At 46.6% G+C, this 17,171-nt stretch overlaps 2 protein-coding genes across 3 annotated transcripts in view; one reads left to right on the top strand and one right to left on the bottom strand.

Annotated features, from left to right (window-relative positions):
- The first annotated feature begins 252 nt into the window (after positions 1-252).
- Positions 253-8,493, top strand: LOC122618207 (kinesin-like protein KIN-7O). The gene is given in 14 exon segments (XM_043794447.1): positions 253-542; positions 628-750; positions 808-1,154; positions 1,208-2,109; positions 2,209-2,373; positions 2,670-5,865; positions 5,867-6,403; positions 6,467-6,540; positions 6,658-6,727; positions 6,853-6,951; positions 7,009-7,266; positions 7,329-7,446; positions 7,505-8,004; positions 8,060-8,493. Coding segments are annotated over 14 exon segments (6,666 nt in total). The 5' UTR covers positions 253-403; the 3' UTR covers positions 8,198-8,493.
- A 1,403-nt stretch (positions 8,494-9,896) lies between these two features.
- LOC122626224 (protein abrupt) overlaps positions 9,897-17,171 on the bottom strand; it is a 45,932-nt gene continuing 38,657 nt past the window's right edge. For both annotated transcript variants that reach the window (XM_043806398.1, XM_043806397.1), the window contains exons 7-8: positions 10,597-11,298; positions 9,897-10,531 (exon numbers count right to left, since the gene is read on the bottom strand). In XM_043806398.1, coding sequence (XP_043662333.1) covers positions 10,104-10,531; positions 10,597-11,298 — 1,130 coding nt within the window. In that variant the 3' untranslated portion in view covers positions 9,897-10,103. The remainder of the gene's footprint in view (positions 10,532-10,596; positions 11,299-17,171) is intronic.

Here is a 17,171-nt window from a genome sequence, read left to right on the forward strand (position 1 = left end):
TCTATTAAAACTAACAATATTCAGCAATCGAATTTTGTGCTTGTCCGTAAAAGTCTTAATTAAACAACGCCTATAAATAAATTGCTTTATAAGTCTTTATGAAATACAAAGTTTTAGAATATAAATATGAGGTAGCGACAATAGATTCTTCTTTCCATTCTTGTTTTTTTTTCAACCCCTATCGGAACTAGAATTTCGATAGATTTACCAATCGAACTAGTGAGCGCAACAAGAAAATATCGAAGCCAATCCGTCCCTGATTTTGCAAAGCGGTATTTGTTCGAATTTAACGAGAAACAAATATGTCGATCATTGTTTGTTCTGTGTAAAAGATTGAATTTTATGTTTGTTTATGAACTGCGTTGTGTTTATCGTAAAGCATTGAGACAGAGAAGCCGCCACGATGTCTGCGAAGAACGCCAGCTCCATCCAGGTCTGCATCAAGGTGCGTCCCTGCGAGCCCGGGCTCACTTCGCTCTGGCAGGTGAAGGAGGGCCGCTCCATCCAGTTGGCGGACAGCCACGCGGAGCCCTGTGTCTTCGGTGAGTGGTTGCCTTCGGTGAGAGTGACCTAAACATTGGAGAGCGTATCCTAGTCCCCAAGGCTTCATCCCATTCCCTCTTGCAGACTATGTGTTCGACGAGGGCGCCAACAACCAGGAGGTGTTCGACCGGATGGCCAGGCACATAGTGCACGCCTGCATGCAGGGCTTCAACGGAACTATTTTTGCCTACGGCCAGACGTCGTCGGGTGGGTACTGTGCTATATATACACCGCGATATACCTAAAACTGGGCATGCTTTGCAGGCAAGACGTACACCATGATGGGCGACGGCCAGAACCCGGGCGTCATGGTGCTGGCCGCCAAGGAGATCTTTCAGCAGATCTCCAGTGAGACGGAGCGGGACTTTCTGCTGCGCGTGGGCTACATCGAGATCTACAATGAGAAGATCTACGATCTGCTGAACAAGAAGAATCAGGACCTGAAGATCCACGAGTCCGGCAACGGGATTGTGAACGTGAACTGCGAGGAGTGCATCATAACCAGCGAGGACGACCTCCTGCGCCTGCTATGCATGGGCAACAAGGAGCGCACCGTGGGCGAGACTAACATGAACGAGCGGTCCAGCCGTTCGCACGCCATCTTTAGGATAGTAAGTGATACCTGTTATTGTCATTCACATAGTCTGCAAAATGTATCCCACAGATCATTGAGTCTCGAAAGTCGGATCGCAGCGATGACGACGCAGTGATTCAAAGCGTGCTGAACCTGGTTGATCTGGCTGGATCGGAGCGGGCGGACCAAACGGGTGCTCGAGGAGCGCGCTTGAAGGAGGGCGGTCATATAAACAAAAGCCTACTCTTTCTGAGCAACGTTATCAAGAGTCTGTCGGAAAACGTGGACAATAAATTTATCAGCTTCCGCGATTCCAAGCTGACGCGCATCCTGCAGGCTTCCTTGGGGGGCAATGCATTTACATCCATCATTTGCACAATCAAACCATCAATCATGGAAGAGTCGCAGTCTACCCTTAGTTTCGCCACGCGAGCCAAGAAGATCCGTATTAAGCCGCAGGTCAACGAGATGGTCTCTGACGCCACAATGATGAAGCGGCTGGAGCGCGAAATAAAGGTGCTAAAGGATAAGCTGGCCGAAGAAGAACGCAAGAACGAGAGCCAGCTAAAGGTACAGGATCTGGAGCGACGAATAAAGCGCGACATGCACAAGATTATCTCTAGCCAATCTCTGAGCGACAAGTGCCAGCAAAAGCGGCGCCGTACTTGGTGTCCCACTGCATCGGGTTCGCATTTGGAGCCAGCAGAGACCGGCAAAGTGGACGAGCGACTTGTTCAGTTTTCAAAGGCGTCCCACCTTCCAAAACCAGTGTTTTTTCCCACTTCAAATGCTGGCAAACGATGGGACAACATTCCAAAGACCATCAACATTTTGGGATCCCTAGATATCGGTACCGAGTGCAACTCCATTACTGAGGAATTTGTCCCGGCAGAGTGCGTTGACTTTGGCTCCCCTCACCCAGGTGTCCACAAACCCATGTTCATCAGCAAGCAACTGCCAGACCTGACCCTCACTCCCATGGGCCCATTAACGTAAGTAATTCTCCAAGCTTTTATCATTCACAATAACACTCATCACATAACAATCGCATCCATATACGACCCGATCCCTGCACTCATTTGCTTGCACAGAGTGGATAAAATCAAGAAGGAGATCCAGGACCTGCAAATGTTCACCAGCTTAGAGAAGCACTTTGAGGTGGAGTGCGAAGAGGTGCAGGGTTTAAAAGAAAAGCTGGTCGAGGTTACAGCTCAGCGGGATCATTTAGAGCAAGATTCGTTAGCCGAAAAGGAGCGGTGAGTTAATGAGGTGTTTTCTGTCGAGGAATCTGTCGTCCAAAACAAAGTTCCTTCCTTGTAAAAATCCGATGTAGAATGAACTCGACTTCTGTGCTTTAACCACTCACCCAAAAAACTAACATACATATCTATTCATGCGCATCTCAAAAACCAGACTAGCAAACAACATTTAGTTCAGTTTTTTAAAAGTAAATGACAATGTTTATAGAACTCCTCACCAAATCCTGTCTGTTTGATTTATTTTATTAAACACTTAGTGCTTAACGAAATGTTACTTCTTGTGTATCTTATAGTAACGATGCTCTTCAAAAGGAGGTAACCAGCCTGACAGCGGCCAATGAGGCTGCTAATTCGAAGATCAGCGATTTGGAGGAGCAACTAAGTACTCTAAAACAGACGGTGACCAGACTGGAAGTGGAGAATCAAGGGGCCGTGGGCCTTGAGTTTGAGTTCGAGGCTCACAAGAAATCCTCAAAACTTCGCGTGAATGACTTGCTGTCCGCACTTTCAGAAAAGGAGTTGACCATAGAAAGTCTTCAGAAGTCCCTCGACAATTTATCCCGCGATGTGTTACGGAACAGCAAGGAGGACCACATGCTTTCCATTGTCCCAGAGCCAGAAGACATCGCCGGCGACGACAGTACATGCAAAAAGTGTGAGCAACTGGAGAAGCTGATCGCAGATTTAGAGTCCAAGAATAACTCCTGCGAGTGTGATGAGCTCCGTTCTGAGATCGTCTCGGTTCGCGACAAGTTAGAAAGCATGGAATCGGCCTTTAACCTGGCAAGCGCCGAGGTTACCCAAAAGACGTCTGATTGCGAGCGGCTTTCAATAGAGTTATCCGCATCCCAGATGGACGTTGGACAACTACAGCAAAGGTTCGACACTCTGGAGCAACAGTGGCAGGCACAGCAAGTGGGCATGAAAATCCTGCAGGATGACCACGAAATCGTTCAGGAGAAGTACCAGGATATGCAGGAGAAATACGAGCACATAGAACGCCGGGCTAGCGCCTCTAACACTGAGGTTCAACGGCTTCAGAACGACAACACGACATTGCAAGCAGAGATCAAAAACCTCAAGGAACAACTTGAAGAGTCCCAAAGCATGCTTAAAGAAGTCCAAACCTCCGAATCTCATGTGGAAAAGCTTCAATTAGAAAATCAAGAATTAAAAGCAAAAATCTCTGAACTGGAGAAGAACTTTAAGGAGATGGAGCGGGAATACGACTGCCTTTCCAACGAATTGATGGAGAGTGTCCAGGAGAACGATGCCCTGCTAAAGGAGCTAAGGAATCGGCCCACGAGTCTGGACGCTGAGTCTATGAGGAGTTCCGGAATTAGCACCGAGTTTAGCGAACAGGAGCAGGAGATCAACCTTGACAAAAATCTTCTACACCAGTTTGCCAAGCTATCTGAGTCCATTCAACAGATAGAGCTGCAGCATCATTCCGGGATCGGTCGCCTCTTTAGAGCCAACAAAATGATGGAACAGGGTCAGAGCGAACCAGGACTTAAGCTTTGCCTCGAGTCTGCTGAGTACATAGAGGAAGACACTCGTCACTCAGATACAACTGAATCCATTTGTCTCAAAGGTTTTCTCAAGCGACACAGGTTCCAGATAACGCGACTTAGCCGGGAAAATGAAGAGATGGAGCAGGAAAAGCGACTGCTTGATATTATCTCGCAGCTGAAACAGGAAATCGAAGAGAAAAGTGCCCTTATGGAGGCCACAGAGGCAAACATCAACGAGATGCGTGAGCAGATGGATGACCTAAAGTCGACACTCCTGGAAAAGAGCGTTATAGTGAACAAGGTTGAGGACTACCAGCGGCAGATCGAGTCCCTGGAAAAACAGAATGCGGAGATGACGATGGTGTACGAAGAGCTCCAGGATAGAGTAACAAGGGAGAGCTCGATGAGCGAGAGCCTGCTCCGAGTTCCGCCTGACGAGGATACACTTCCGGGCTGCCCCACATCTCCCGGTAGAAGAGAAGAGGAGGTGGTGGCCACGCTAAAGACTGCCATAACAGAAATGCAGTCCCAGGTTTGTGGTCTGCAGGCCGAACTTGAACACCAGTCAAGGCAGATCCAGTTGAAAGACGCGAACTTAGCGGAACTACAGACAGATTTTGAGGAAATGAGTGAGCGGTGTTTATCGATGGAGGTGCGACTTGCCGAGTTGGAAGAGGATGCTAAGCAGAAACAGGAACTGCTAGATCGCCAGGCGCAGAAGCTGTCCGATGACTTACGTCTTATCGATCAGCTTCAAGAGAAGAATGCGCAACTCGTTGAGCAATGCCTTAAAGCTACAGAATCTCTTAGTCTCGCGGATGCCAAGCCAGATCAGACGCAACTTTCCTCTCATTACGATAGTCAAATCGAGGAACTTAAGCACTTGTTAAGGGCAGCCAAAGAAGAACTACGTGATGCGCAGAGGATAAAAGATAATGAAATAAGTGCCCTGCGAGCGGAGTTTCTGCTGAAGATTGAAACGAACCAAGCCAAGTTCTTTGATGAGCTGCAGGAGACTAAGGATCGCTATGAGAGCAATGTGGCCGCCTTAAAGGAGCAGCTACTGCAGGCAGCGGAGAAACTCTCCAGTGTTACGGCTCGCTATCAGGCGGAGTTGGAAGAGCTTAAATCCGCTCTTCAAGAACAAATTTCTCAGGCTGAGGAGGAAAGAAACAACTTGATTGTCCAGCACGAGGCAGAAATGGAAACAATCAGGGAAAACCTTAAAGAGAAGCTAGCTGAGGCTTCCTCAATGGAAGATGCCTTTAAATCGGAAATTAGCGATATGACAGCCACCTTAAAGGAGCGATTGACTCAAACGGAAGAGGAGCGCGAAAAGGCGTCCTCGAAGCTTGAGGAGGTGAATAAGAAGTTGGAGCAGATGATTAGTGACAGAAGTGCGATGTCAGATGCAATTACTGAGTTGGAGAAAACCAGAGCTGAGCAGGACTTGGCATTCAATAAATTAAAAATGGACAACGTCGAATTAGAGAACCAGTGCAGTAAGATCCAGGAGCAGCTGCAAATGCAATCGCTTACTCGAGACCAAAACAGTTTGGAAATACAAGCACACATTAAACAACTAGACTCGATTGTGGCCTCTTCGAAAAAAAGTATTACTGAGCTTCAGGAGAAGTGCGACCAGCAGGTTCTGGACCTGGATAAATTAAGGCTGGAGAAGTTGTCCCTGGAATCAGAGATTCAAAAGGCTAAGGAAGAGCATTATAGTACCCTGGATAAACTTCAGGAAGTCCAAGCTGAAATTGTAGCCCTAAGCAGTCGGAATGAGATGGAAAAGTGTGATTTCTCAACTAAGTTTGAGGTATTCACTTCCAAGATAACCGATCTCGAAGAAGCCCTAAAGGCAGCACAACAAAAAATCGTTCTCTACGACGATTTGGTATCGCAGCACGAAAGCCTGAAAATCTGTCTTGCCGAGGCAAATGAACTGTCATCAAACTTGCAAAAGAAAGTGGGAGTGTCTGCAATCGGAATTGATTGATTTACAAAAGGGAATCTCGAGTCGAGATGTGGAAATACAAGAGCTTCGCGCAGAACTGAAGAACGTCATGGATGCAAAGACAACGGCGAGTATGGATCAAATGACTCTGGTGACGCAGCTCAAAGAAGTCGAGGAGCAGATGGCGACGCAGGCACAAAAGTTCATACGAGATGCGACTGATCTGAAAGGATCCATAACCGAGCTCCAATTGAAGCTTAATTCTCTGCAAGAGACTAAAGATAACCTAGAGTCTGGAAATGAAGAGCTCAAAGTAAAGCTTAAAAACTCTCAAAATCTGCGAGACATGTGGGAGAAGGAGAATAAGGTGTGTGTCTCCCTGAAAGAAAAATTAGTCGAACTGGAAGAATCTAAGTCCAACCTTGAACAGCAATTGCAAGCCAGTAAATCAGAAATACATCAAAGATTCACGGATCTTACCCAGGAGGTAGAGCTGGGCCGCAAAAGAATTGGAGAACTCACCGAGGAGTGTGAAAATTTGCGCTCTCATCTGGTAAGACTTTTTCTTAACCTTACAATTATATGAAAAATCTATAATAATAATGCCATTATTCAGAGTGATAGTAAAGATAGCAAAGACCGGATATTACTCGATCTGCAAGAAACTAAACAGCAGCTGGAGAAAAGGCTGAACACTCTTACGGAGAAGGATGAAGACAATGCTCGACTTAAGGCTCAACTGACATCCAAGGAGGCAGAATTCCTATCTCTAAAAGAAGATTTTTCAAAGCTTCACTTGGTCGTAGATGAGAGCAATGTCAAAAACCAGAAGCTTGACGATCTGACAAGGGAGAGCGAAAAGCTACGAATCGATATGGTAATAGTGCAGCTCACACGATCATTCACAGAAAATTATTCTTTGATTTCTATTAGCAATCCAATGAGACTACTTTCCAAAAGGAGAAGGAGCACTTAAATAATCAAGTTTTTAATCTTAACGAGCAAAACCGTAACCTAGAGGAAAAGCTGAGAATGCTCAACGATAATGGGAGTAAGCTTCAGGAACTCATAAAAGAGTGCGAGCAGCTTCGATCAACTCTGGTAAATGTGATATCTCATTGCTAAGTTATATACATTATTTCATAAAATGATTTTTAGAAATCAAAGGAAGCCAGTTTTCGCTCTGAGAAGGAACGCATGGACTGTACCATCTCAAGTCTTTTAGAAGACAAACGCGACCTCGAGGAGAAGTTGTGCTCGGTCAACGATATTGTGGCTAAGCTTAAGACGGAACTCGGCACATTACAAGCACATAAAGCTAGCCCAAACAACGCTTCCTTCGAGACAATTGCCTCACACGGGTCGCCAGGTGCACCTGCGGCGAGAAAAAGTCTAGATCGAAACTCTGGACCAAGGGTAAAATAACGTAAAAACCCCTCTAGCCGTAATAGATCTCTAAATGTATTGTCTATTCGCAGAAATCGATTACCTCTGAATCCGAAATACGGAAGAATCGACGAATCAGCGTCCACGATGAGCGGCGGCAGTCTTACTGGAACGACGTTCGGGAAATTGGCATCATGACAGATCCCGTTGGTAAGAGTAGTTGTCGTATATTGCCTCTAGACTTCCCACTCAATGTACCCAATTTCAGACAACAACTGCAACTGTGCGGAGCTGAACTGCAAGCTTCAGGATTGCCAGCGCGAGCTCTTCATTCGTGAGAGCCAAGTGACGGCGTTGAACATGGAGCTGAAACATCATCCGCTGAAGGACGAGAATGCGCAACTGAAGAAGAGAGTTCTGGAGGAGCAGGAGAAGGCACGATTTGAACAGAAAAGGCTTAAGATGAAGCTTCAAGATCTTAACGCAAAGATTAGTGACCTCACCGATGCTGCGGCATTGTCCAAAGAACCGGGATCTAACCAAATAGCACAGGTTGCGAAGTCTGCTACCGTACCGGCCCAAACTCAGACTGAATCCGATCTTGAGGCAATCCTTGAGAAGACGAACATAAAGTATCAGGAAGCGCTTCGGATGTTGCGCTCCCGATACAATCGCATCAATGATTTGGAAGAGAAACTGAAGCAAAACGAAAACAACGACACTTCGAATATTACCTCCCTCTCAGCTGGGCAGAACAGTGCATTGAAGGTTGTTATTTGCATCATTACTCAAGTACTTCTTGTATAAAATATTGTTCTTACAGGCACAGTGTGAATCCCAAAAGAAGGAAATTTCCACCATCAAAAATAAGTATGAATCCGCCAAACGAATTTTGGCGATGCGAAAGGAGGAGTTGGATGTCCTGCGGGAAAAAGTCGCAAAATATGAAACAGCTAAATGAGCTAAATAAGTCACTAGGTATTATATTTATATTTTATAAGTGTACATATGTGTATGGGTTTGGTTTTAAGTTAGTTTTGTGTCACCAATACAAAGTTTCGATCAATTAGAGATATGAAATAAGTACATCGGTTTTTATCAAAAAAAGGTCGCCCGCCTGCATTTAATGTGTTGTACTTAAACGTCTCTTCTATGTTAAGTTTTAAATATTACCAAATGAAATGGATCCGCATATTTTGAGTAAAACACATGTTGTCTTTATAACGCGGCTTTATTGTAATGTCAATAAATATTTATATAACTTTCTAAGCACATGGATGTCTACTTATATTGCTTATGTAACGACTTTAACTAATATATTTTAATCTAACGCCTTAACCGAATCGCATTAGCCATAAATGCATTTCAAGCCTAAAAAATGCAATCTATTGCACTCCCCTTACGCCAAAAACTGGGCGAGAGTGAGAGGAAAGTGTCTAGAACCAAATAAAAAATCTACACCGGGATAATAAAAACTAAAGATACTCTCGTCTTTTTATTTTTTTTTTTATTTATCTCTCGCTCTTGCTGTTAGGTGATTCTTAAGTAAGATTTTTTGAAAACACGCATGCCAGTGAAGAGAGTGCGGTTAAGAACTTACAAATAAATATCCAAGTAAAATACATTTAAATTAATTGAGGTAGAAGATTACTAAATTAACACATATGTTGGTCATAAGGCAAGTTGTAGCGACTCTTGTAGAGTCTGTGCTCATCTCCGATTGAAGCTAACCATAAACCTAGGATAACTGAGGCATATTCAAACTAAATACATACAGGAAACAAGTAGTTACATCTATCTATGTCTTGCTTGCGGTGCTGCCACATAAACTAACTAGCCTAATTTAAATATAAGTATATGATTCGCACTGGATATCATTAAGGGGGTTCACCTTCGAGTGCTAACGACCGAATGCTGAGTATGCTGAGGTATTCAATTCTCTGACAAATAAGTACAGGCATTCATATGTTTGTATGTATAATTTAAGTGTAAATACGTATACCGAGCGTGCACTGTATACTGTATACCGTATGTAAGTTGTATAAACATTCAATTTCTTGTTTGCCGATCCCCTTAGGATTCTAAGTCTAGGAGCAGATTGTGAGCTGCTGCTGAATATTGGCAAGTTTCCTGGAGATGGAGTGCTGCACGACCAGTCACAACTCATGGAAGTCTGAGGTTCGTTTTAGGGGATTTCAGCTCTTTCGCTGGCTGAGGTAGTTCGGTGTAGTTGTTCGGATTTGTCCGCAAGTGTTCCTGAGATATGGTAAGCACTGGTATAGACTGGCTAGACTTGGAACTGGAAGGCTGTGGCATGCATGGCACATCTGAATTATCTGCTGGCGTCTGGGCGTCTGGTACACAATACTAATACGACGGATCGTTTGGGGGCTGCTGTTGGCCTAACATGAATATTTTTATGTATTTACAGGCATCTCTTTCAATGTGAAATCTAACTTAGTTTTCTAGACTACCATTACGTTATATTTCTCATGCAGGATGGGTTGTCTGGGGCTTTTCAATTCTTCTTATCTCTTCTATTCTTCTCGACTTGTATACACAGCAGGTACTTGTGTATATAAATTATAAATATACATGTGTATAGGGATATATGTTTGTATATCTGTATAGATGGGTAGTTTAAAAAGCACAACATAGAATTCTACTAGGCCAGCTCTGGCAGCGGCACAAATATGATCTTAGTCCTAGGTTTCACTATCGTATTGTATCGTATCGTACACATAAACTGGTATACATGAGGATAAGGCTACTCGTTACATATGTTCCATGGGTAATCGGTATACAACTGTTCATGTTCATGTTCATGCTCATATTCGTGGTTCCCTCGCTGGAGTCGCTGGCTCCTCCTATGTGTTGTGCACTCCCTCGTCCTCCGAGTAGTTCTCCTCGGCGTCGGAGTTGGCCACCTCATGGTTGCTGCCCGACTGGTTGTTGTCCAGGCCCAGATCCATGGGCTCCGATCCGTCCCGCCGCATGTCGCCATCGTTTTCCGCCATGTCATCGTGACCCATCATCCTGCCGCCCGAGTGGAGTGCCAGTGGTCGGTTCGGCGAGAGGCTTCCCGCTGCCTGTTCGTGCCGCAGTATCGGCTCGATGGTCAGTCCGGGTCCGCTCTGTCCAAAGGCGGGATTCCCGGCGGCCAGCTTGCTCAGATCGAACTGTCCGGGGAGAAGGCCCGGCGGCAGGTTGTCCAGACTGTGACCCATCGCGTTCAGCTGGGCCATCTTGGCGCGCAGTGTTGCGGCAGCGGCCTGCTCCTGGGACATGCCCATGCCTAATGTCGCGAGTAGAGGACACGAATTACTAACGGAATACTTGATTTGCAAAGGTAGGACTCACCGAATGTGTTCTCCGTGATGAACTGCAGATAGGTGTCCAGTAGGGATTGGCCAGGCGCATTGCTGTTTGCCATCTGGACGCCCAGGTCCTTGGGCTGACCGAGAGCAGCAGCAGTGGCCGCCGCGGCAGCCGCCTCATTTCGCATCCTGGCGTGGCCGAAGTTGCTCAACAGACTCTCGTGGTAGCGGCTCAGATCGCTGCTGCTGCCGCCCATGCCGTACAAGCCGTTGCCCGTGGTCAGGTCCTCGGGATCGTCATCGGAGTCCTCGGCATCGTCCATAGGTCCACCGCTGGCGTTGCTCAGATCCAGCTTGTTCTGGCTGCTGCCTCCTCCACCGCCACCGCCGCTGCTGCCACTTCCACCGGTGGGCGAGGCCCTGGCCCTCAGCTCCGCGGGGGAGATCTTGACGCCCGCCTTGGCCAGGAGGCGCGAGGCGAGCTCCGGATCGAAAGCACTGGGCATGGGCAGGACGGGCAGGTCCTTGGTGGAGATGCCGCGATGCTGGCGCGACATGTGCGAGTGCAAGGAGTTGCGCGACTTGGCCACCGTGCCGCACAGCACGCATCGATAGCCGGGGCACACGGTGTGCTTGTCCTCCAGATGGGTGCGCAGTGTGTGGGCGGAGCGGTAGATCTTGCCGCACTTGGGGCAGGGACGCGGATCTGTGGCTCGGACGCGCATTTCCAGGGAGCGACGGGAAACTGTAAGATACATTTAGGTACAGATTAGTTTGGGGTTCAACAAAGTTCCGCTTAGAGAGAGACCAATTAAAAAGGCAGCTAGTCTTCGTTTGCTCTTTATTGTTCACCAAAATAGATTTGCCGCCTCCAAATACATTCCTTCAGGCAACGCAGATACAAGATACTCGTACTAGATACATTTGTTTTCGCCCCTCAGACAATTTCGCAAACTAAAACGGCATACAAACGTTTGTACAATCGCTGTACTTATGGCTGCTGGTTTTCTCTTTGGGCTTTATAAACTACAATTGTAAAATTGTCCGCTTCGAAATAGAATTAATATTTAGTCAGCATCGGGATGCAATCTCGATAGACCTCATTTAGCCAGCTTGCAGTCTGGAGCTTTTAGTGTTTTAGTGTTTTTGATTAACATTATAGGAACCTTTTTACGTATGTCTGCTCTTGGAGTGTTATGCCGCCAATTGATTCGAATTACAGTTTAGTAGTGAACCTAGGATAATCAACATAAATATCTCCTTGAATTTTGAACTTTCTCTAATACAAATCGTTTTCAGTTTTTCAGTGTTATTTTCACTTTCGTTCTCGTATCTCTTTTTAATGCTCAACTTTGGTTTACTTGTTTTTCAGTTTTTCGTTTTACTTTTTTTTTGGCTAAAAATATATTACGCAGGCACATTCTATTTTGTTTCAGTATCAATATTCATAATAACTACTTTATATATTTCTATATATCATGTTTCTTTGTTTGCTTGTTTTTAGCTCTTTATCTACATAGTTATCTCACCCTCTATGGCTTAATCATACGTATTTTGCTTACGGAACTCTATGAATTAATGTTACTATTCCTCTGGTGTGTATGGTGTGTATTTCTTCGGTTTCGTTAGCTTTTACTTTAATACTGCACATGCTTAACTGGAGCGTTTCTGGAGCCGAGACCTACAGACTACCCCCATCCAGCTAGTGTAAAGGAATTCAGAGTTTGAGATTTACTTTTGCCTTGGCTAAGGTAAACGTATTAGAGCTGTAGGTGTCTGCACTTGTAGTATATGTACTTTATCGCATATAGGAACGTAATAATTGTTGTAAGTTTCCCAACCCAAAGCGTTCAACCCGCCACCAGTCATGAATCTTCCCTTCCTCTGGTATATATGTGAAATATATCCTACTTTCGCTGGAAACATGAATTTTCAAATCTTAATACACTCATAATTGGATATCCTATATAGGAAATAAACAATGAATGAATCGTACTGAATCTCTTGGTAGCCAATCCTTAAAGGAGACCCTGATCATCTTTTGGTAACCCGACTGAAACCTGAATACTTGCAAATAATTCACCACTTGGAGGAGGAGGAGCTTCACTGACTGGTGGGCAGGAGGCGCCGCAGTGGTTGGCTATCGGGCAAGGAGCTCTCTCGTGCGCTTACAGTTACTGTTAGTTATAGTGGACCGAGTGTCCGAGTGGGTCTTGGACTACTTTTGGCTATCTACGATAGATGCGAGTGTCTCGAGACTGGGGGTGATTTCTCGTTGGATTGCGAGTTAGATTCGATTTATTGTCGCCATTGACTGACTGAGAAGCAGCAACCTAGAAAGCTTTTAGCGTGACTACGCGGATTAGCATTAGCCCACGGCCTCGCAGTTTCATTTGAAGTCCGGGCCGCCGGCGAAGGGGCCGCCCGACGACCGCATGGCCTTCATCTTGGCCCACTGCAGCGTGTGCTTGATCCGCATGTGGTTGCGCACGGAGTTGGGATGTGCGAACCGGCGGCCGCACTCAATCACCGGACAGACGGGACTGTCGCGCGGATAGTGTCGGTCCAGGTGCTGCCGGAAGACCCGCTGCTCCAGCGGCGTCTCGCACAGCGGACAGGGCAGCATGTAGTTGCTGTTTCCGGCTGCCGCGCCGCTGCCACTGCCCACGGCCACGGGTGCAGCACTTCCTGGTCCCGGGCCCGGCACCGGTCCGGATCCGGGTGCCACCACCTGACCACCGGGTCTACTGGCATTGTTGCCCGGACTGGCCGATGCAGCTGTCGCATTCGCAGCCGCCGCGGCAATGGTGTTTTGAAAGAGTTCCGGAAAGTCTCGTGACCTGCTCAGAGCTATTGTCCTGGCCATAAACAGATTTGCCGTCAGTTGCTGCTGGTGCGACTGCTGCAGCTCGTCCAGATACTGCTGCTGCTGCTGCTGTTGCTGATGCTGCTGCTGTTGCTGCTGCTGTTGGTGTTGCTGGTGGTGCTGCTGCTGGTGTTGCTCCTGCTTCATGAGCAGCGTTTGGTAGAGCGTGGACTCGCTATCCTGGCGCGTTCGCTTCATGGTCAAGGATATGGCCGAGGAGGCCGACGAGGAGCGATCATCCTCATCCTCGTTGCTATTGTGCTGCTGCTGTTGCTGCTGCTGCTGCGCACTCTGCTGCTGGTTGCCGCTGCTGCAGTCCATGTCCTGATCCTCCTCGCTGTCGTTCCACGATCGAGCCGATGGCGTGGGCGAGGAGTTGGCCGATCGGTTCTTTTTCGTATTGTTGTTATTGTTATTGATGCGATGCTGGTGGTGGTGGTGGTGGTGATGATGATGCTGGTGGCGATGATGCGGCTGGTGGTGGTGGTGTGGCTGGTGGTGGCTGCGCCGCTGGTCAAACAGTTGACGCTGCTGCTGCTCCTGCTGCTGCTGCATCAGCTTGGCCAGCTTACTGGCCGCTGGACGACGGTCGGCGGCATGGGCCTCGTGCGGTTGCTGCTGCTGCACTGCATCCTCTTCCGTTTCCGGCTCCAACACCTCCTGCTTGATGCCGCTCTTGGCGTTCAGGAATGTGCCTGCGTTCCAAATGGGATTCCAATTCGAGTGGCAATGGTGAGTGGGGTGAGAGTGGGAAGTCAATGGGAAAGCGAAAATCAGAGGCTAGATAAAGGTTGCTATTGTTTTCATTTCATTAGCCAGCTTCAATTTTGATGTTCAATTGTGGAACGTGTGTGTGTTTTTGGGGTCAATTTTGAGTTCCATCATAAGCAGCAGCAACAACAACAACAGCAGAACTGAATTAATCGCGACCGGTTTGCTGTATTTCGAATTTCATAATCATTTTCGGGTTTACCAATTAGAGCCAATTTCTGGGTGTTTTCGATTTCTTTTTTTGAACACGTTCAGTTCTAGAGTTTGGGATATTGCTTCAACTACCGCCTCAATCGGAAGTACACACACACACACACACACACATGGTTTGGGCCAATATTTTGGAAGGCGAATTCTTTGTTTAGCCAATTGTATCAGTTCAAATATATCGGGTAATATAATATATCTAGGTATATATAATTATACATTCATATTTGGTTTTGCAGGCAGGCAGGCAATGAGTAATTAAAATATATTACAAAAAGTGCAAACAATCTAAACAACTAAAAACTGATATATATTATTTACACAAAAGTTCTAGGGTTGCAGTGAAACTCACAAATACCTATTGGTGCTAACTTCATTACTGTTTCTTTTAATCAGAACATATTTGATTGCAATTTAAATGATGTGTTCGGTTTCCGTTCTAAGACTGCAAAACGCACAGAATCGGATGGGTAAAAGAACTTCCATGGGGAAAAGGGTGGATCATGGACATGGTTGGGGTGGAGGAGCGTATCGCGTGCCAGGGAACCATTGCCGGATTGGATGGTCGTACAACTCTATATGCGAACTGCGATTGTGCATATACATAGGTGGCATGTGGTGTGTGGTATGTAGTCCAAGTCCAAGTGGCGTGCTGGAACACACCTGGCCCCGTCCCTGATTCGGATATATCCTTTTGCATTCCGCCCGCGCCCATTTGCAGCGCTATTTCCATTTCCATTTCCACCTCCACTTTCAGTTCAGTTGGGTTTCGTTTCAATATTCGATAATAATAAATATTGAAAAATAAAACGCAATTTAATGTCTACAAAATTGGCAAGGCCCATGCCAGGAGGGCCATCGAATTGGAATATTGAGTCATTTTTGGGATGGCCAGAGGCTCTGCCGAACTGGGTGTGCAGCAGGTCATGACGCAAGGAGCGCACCCCCCTTCCCCCTCCCCAGCCAAAAAAAAAAAAAAAATAAAACTGAAATCAAATTAAACAATTTAGCTCTGCCTTTGTGCGTGACAACTCAAGGGAGAAGGCAAACAATTCGGCTGCATAAATATATCAAGTGAAAAATACAATAAAATCCAATCGAATAAAATGGAAAATGCAATATGCAAGGATCTCCATCTCCCCCCTTAAGCAGTTTTCATATGCATATAGCTGGCCCTGTCTCTCGAATGAGCTGGCATATGCTTAGATGCACATGAAACATGCATGGCCGCATCACAGTTTTCTTCGGCGAACAGAACATCCCGAGCTCCTCGTCGATTGGCCGGCGCTCAAGTGCAGCCAGGACATCCCATCTCATCCTATCCCATACCATTCCGACCCAGCCGAGCAGGAAAGGATGGGCCATGCTGCCGATCGCCTTTGACCAGCCAAGCACAGTTCGAATTTGTCACATTTGAGGAAACCGAAAGGATGTCACCCAGCCAGCCAGGCAACGTGTGTAAGGCATCCTGCTCCTGCCTGCAAGTGACAGCCACAAGAACAAGTCCTGCAAGAGGACATTGTGTGGCCCGGATCAAATCAGGCGTAAGATTCACTTCGTCCTTACGCCCTCCTCCGCTCGGCAAGTGCACTTTTTGTGAAAGATGCGTTTGGACACGGGGGCACACAGGTGTGTGGTGTGGTGTGTGGTGTGTGTGAGGAATGAACTCCCAGGTTGAAGCCTTTGGAGCCTTTTCGTGTGCGTTGGTCTGGCCTCTGGGTTCGTGTCCATCTTATTTTTGGCCACCTCTGTGGCTGTGCATAATTAATGAAATATAAAATGCAAAACCTCATTTTTCCTAATAATTATGCATCATAAATGTCTATTTTTGTAGACGCAAAGAGTGTAAGCGATGGAACTGTTGTGGATGGAGCAGACCTTAAATGTGTAAGTCTATGTGGCTCTATACAGTGAAATTAAAACTTGTATGATTATATAATATACGAGGTAATATTCTGAATAACTAGTTCCCAAACAGGAAAACCCTTTCTTTGGTTTCAAATAGTTCAAAATCTGATTCCTAGCATCGAACTAATGCTTGCGTTTCATATCGCCAGTATTAGAATAATCTATTAGTTAGTAATTGTTAATTTCCGTTCACAAAGAAGCCTCGGCGATTAAAGATATTCCAGGGCGTGTGCACCTATGCCAAATCCAGGGCTTGGTGAGCAACTGCCACTGGGCCATCAATTATGGCCGCATGCGAGCGCGTTTTCTGTGCCAATTCGCGTTAAGGAAACCCATTGGCTTATGCAAGACATCGCAGCACCGGACGATGGTCGACGATGGAACCTCCGCACCCACATCAATTACCAGCGGAGCATTCAATCGCAGTCCGACTCCGGGACTTCCTGAGATTCCGATCCCCCCGAGGAGCGAGGAGCGAGGAGGAGACGGACTCGCATGTCGCGGTCCTGTTAGCGGCAATAGAAATTAGCTTTATTAAAGATAAAGCGGCGACGCGACTCGGGAAACATTTCCTTTCGCGCCAAGGCGCCATTATAACGAAGTCTCCCCCGTTTCAGGACTCGTTTTGCATTTCGAAAATGAACTGCAGAAGGAGGTGCCGGCAAATAATGAATTTTTCTATATAAATCACTCGCGTCAATGGGCCAGGCCCATTGATACCATTATAACCACCATCATATTCCAGCCATTCCAGCCCGGGGAGCCAATGTGTAAACATTTTCGCTTTGTCTCTGTCCAGGAGTCAAGGGGGCAGGGGTCAGGCTTCAGGGGTCAGGGGTCGAAAGGGTTGCCAAGGGTGCGTCGTA

This window comes from Drosophila teissieri, chromosome 2L, assembly GCF_016746235.2.
Source record: "Drosophila teissieri strain GT53w chromosome 2L, Prin_Dtei_1.1, whole genome shotgun sequence".
Classification (NCBI taxonomy): Eukaryota; Metazoa; Arthropoda; class Insecta; order Diptera; family Drosophilidae; genus Drosophila; species Drosophila teissieri.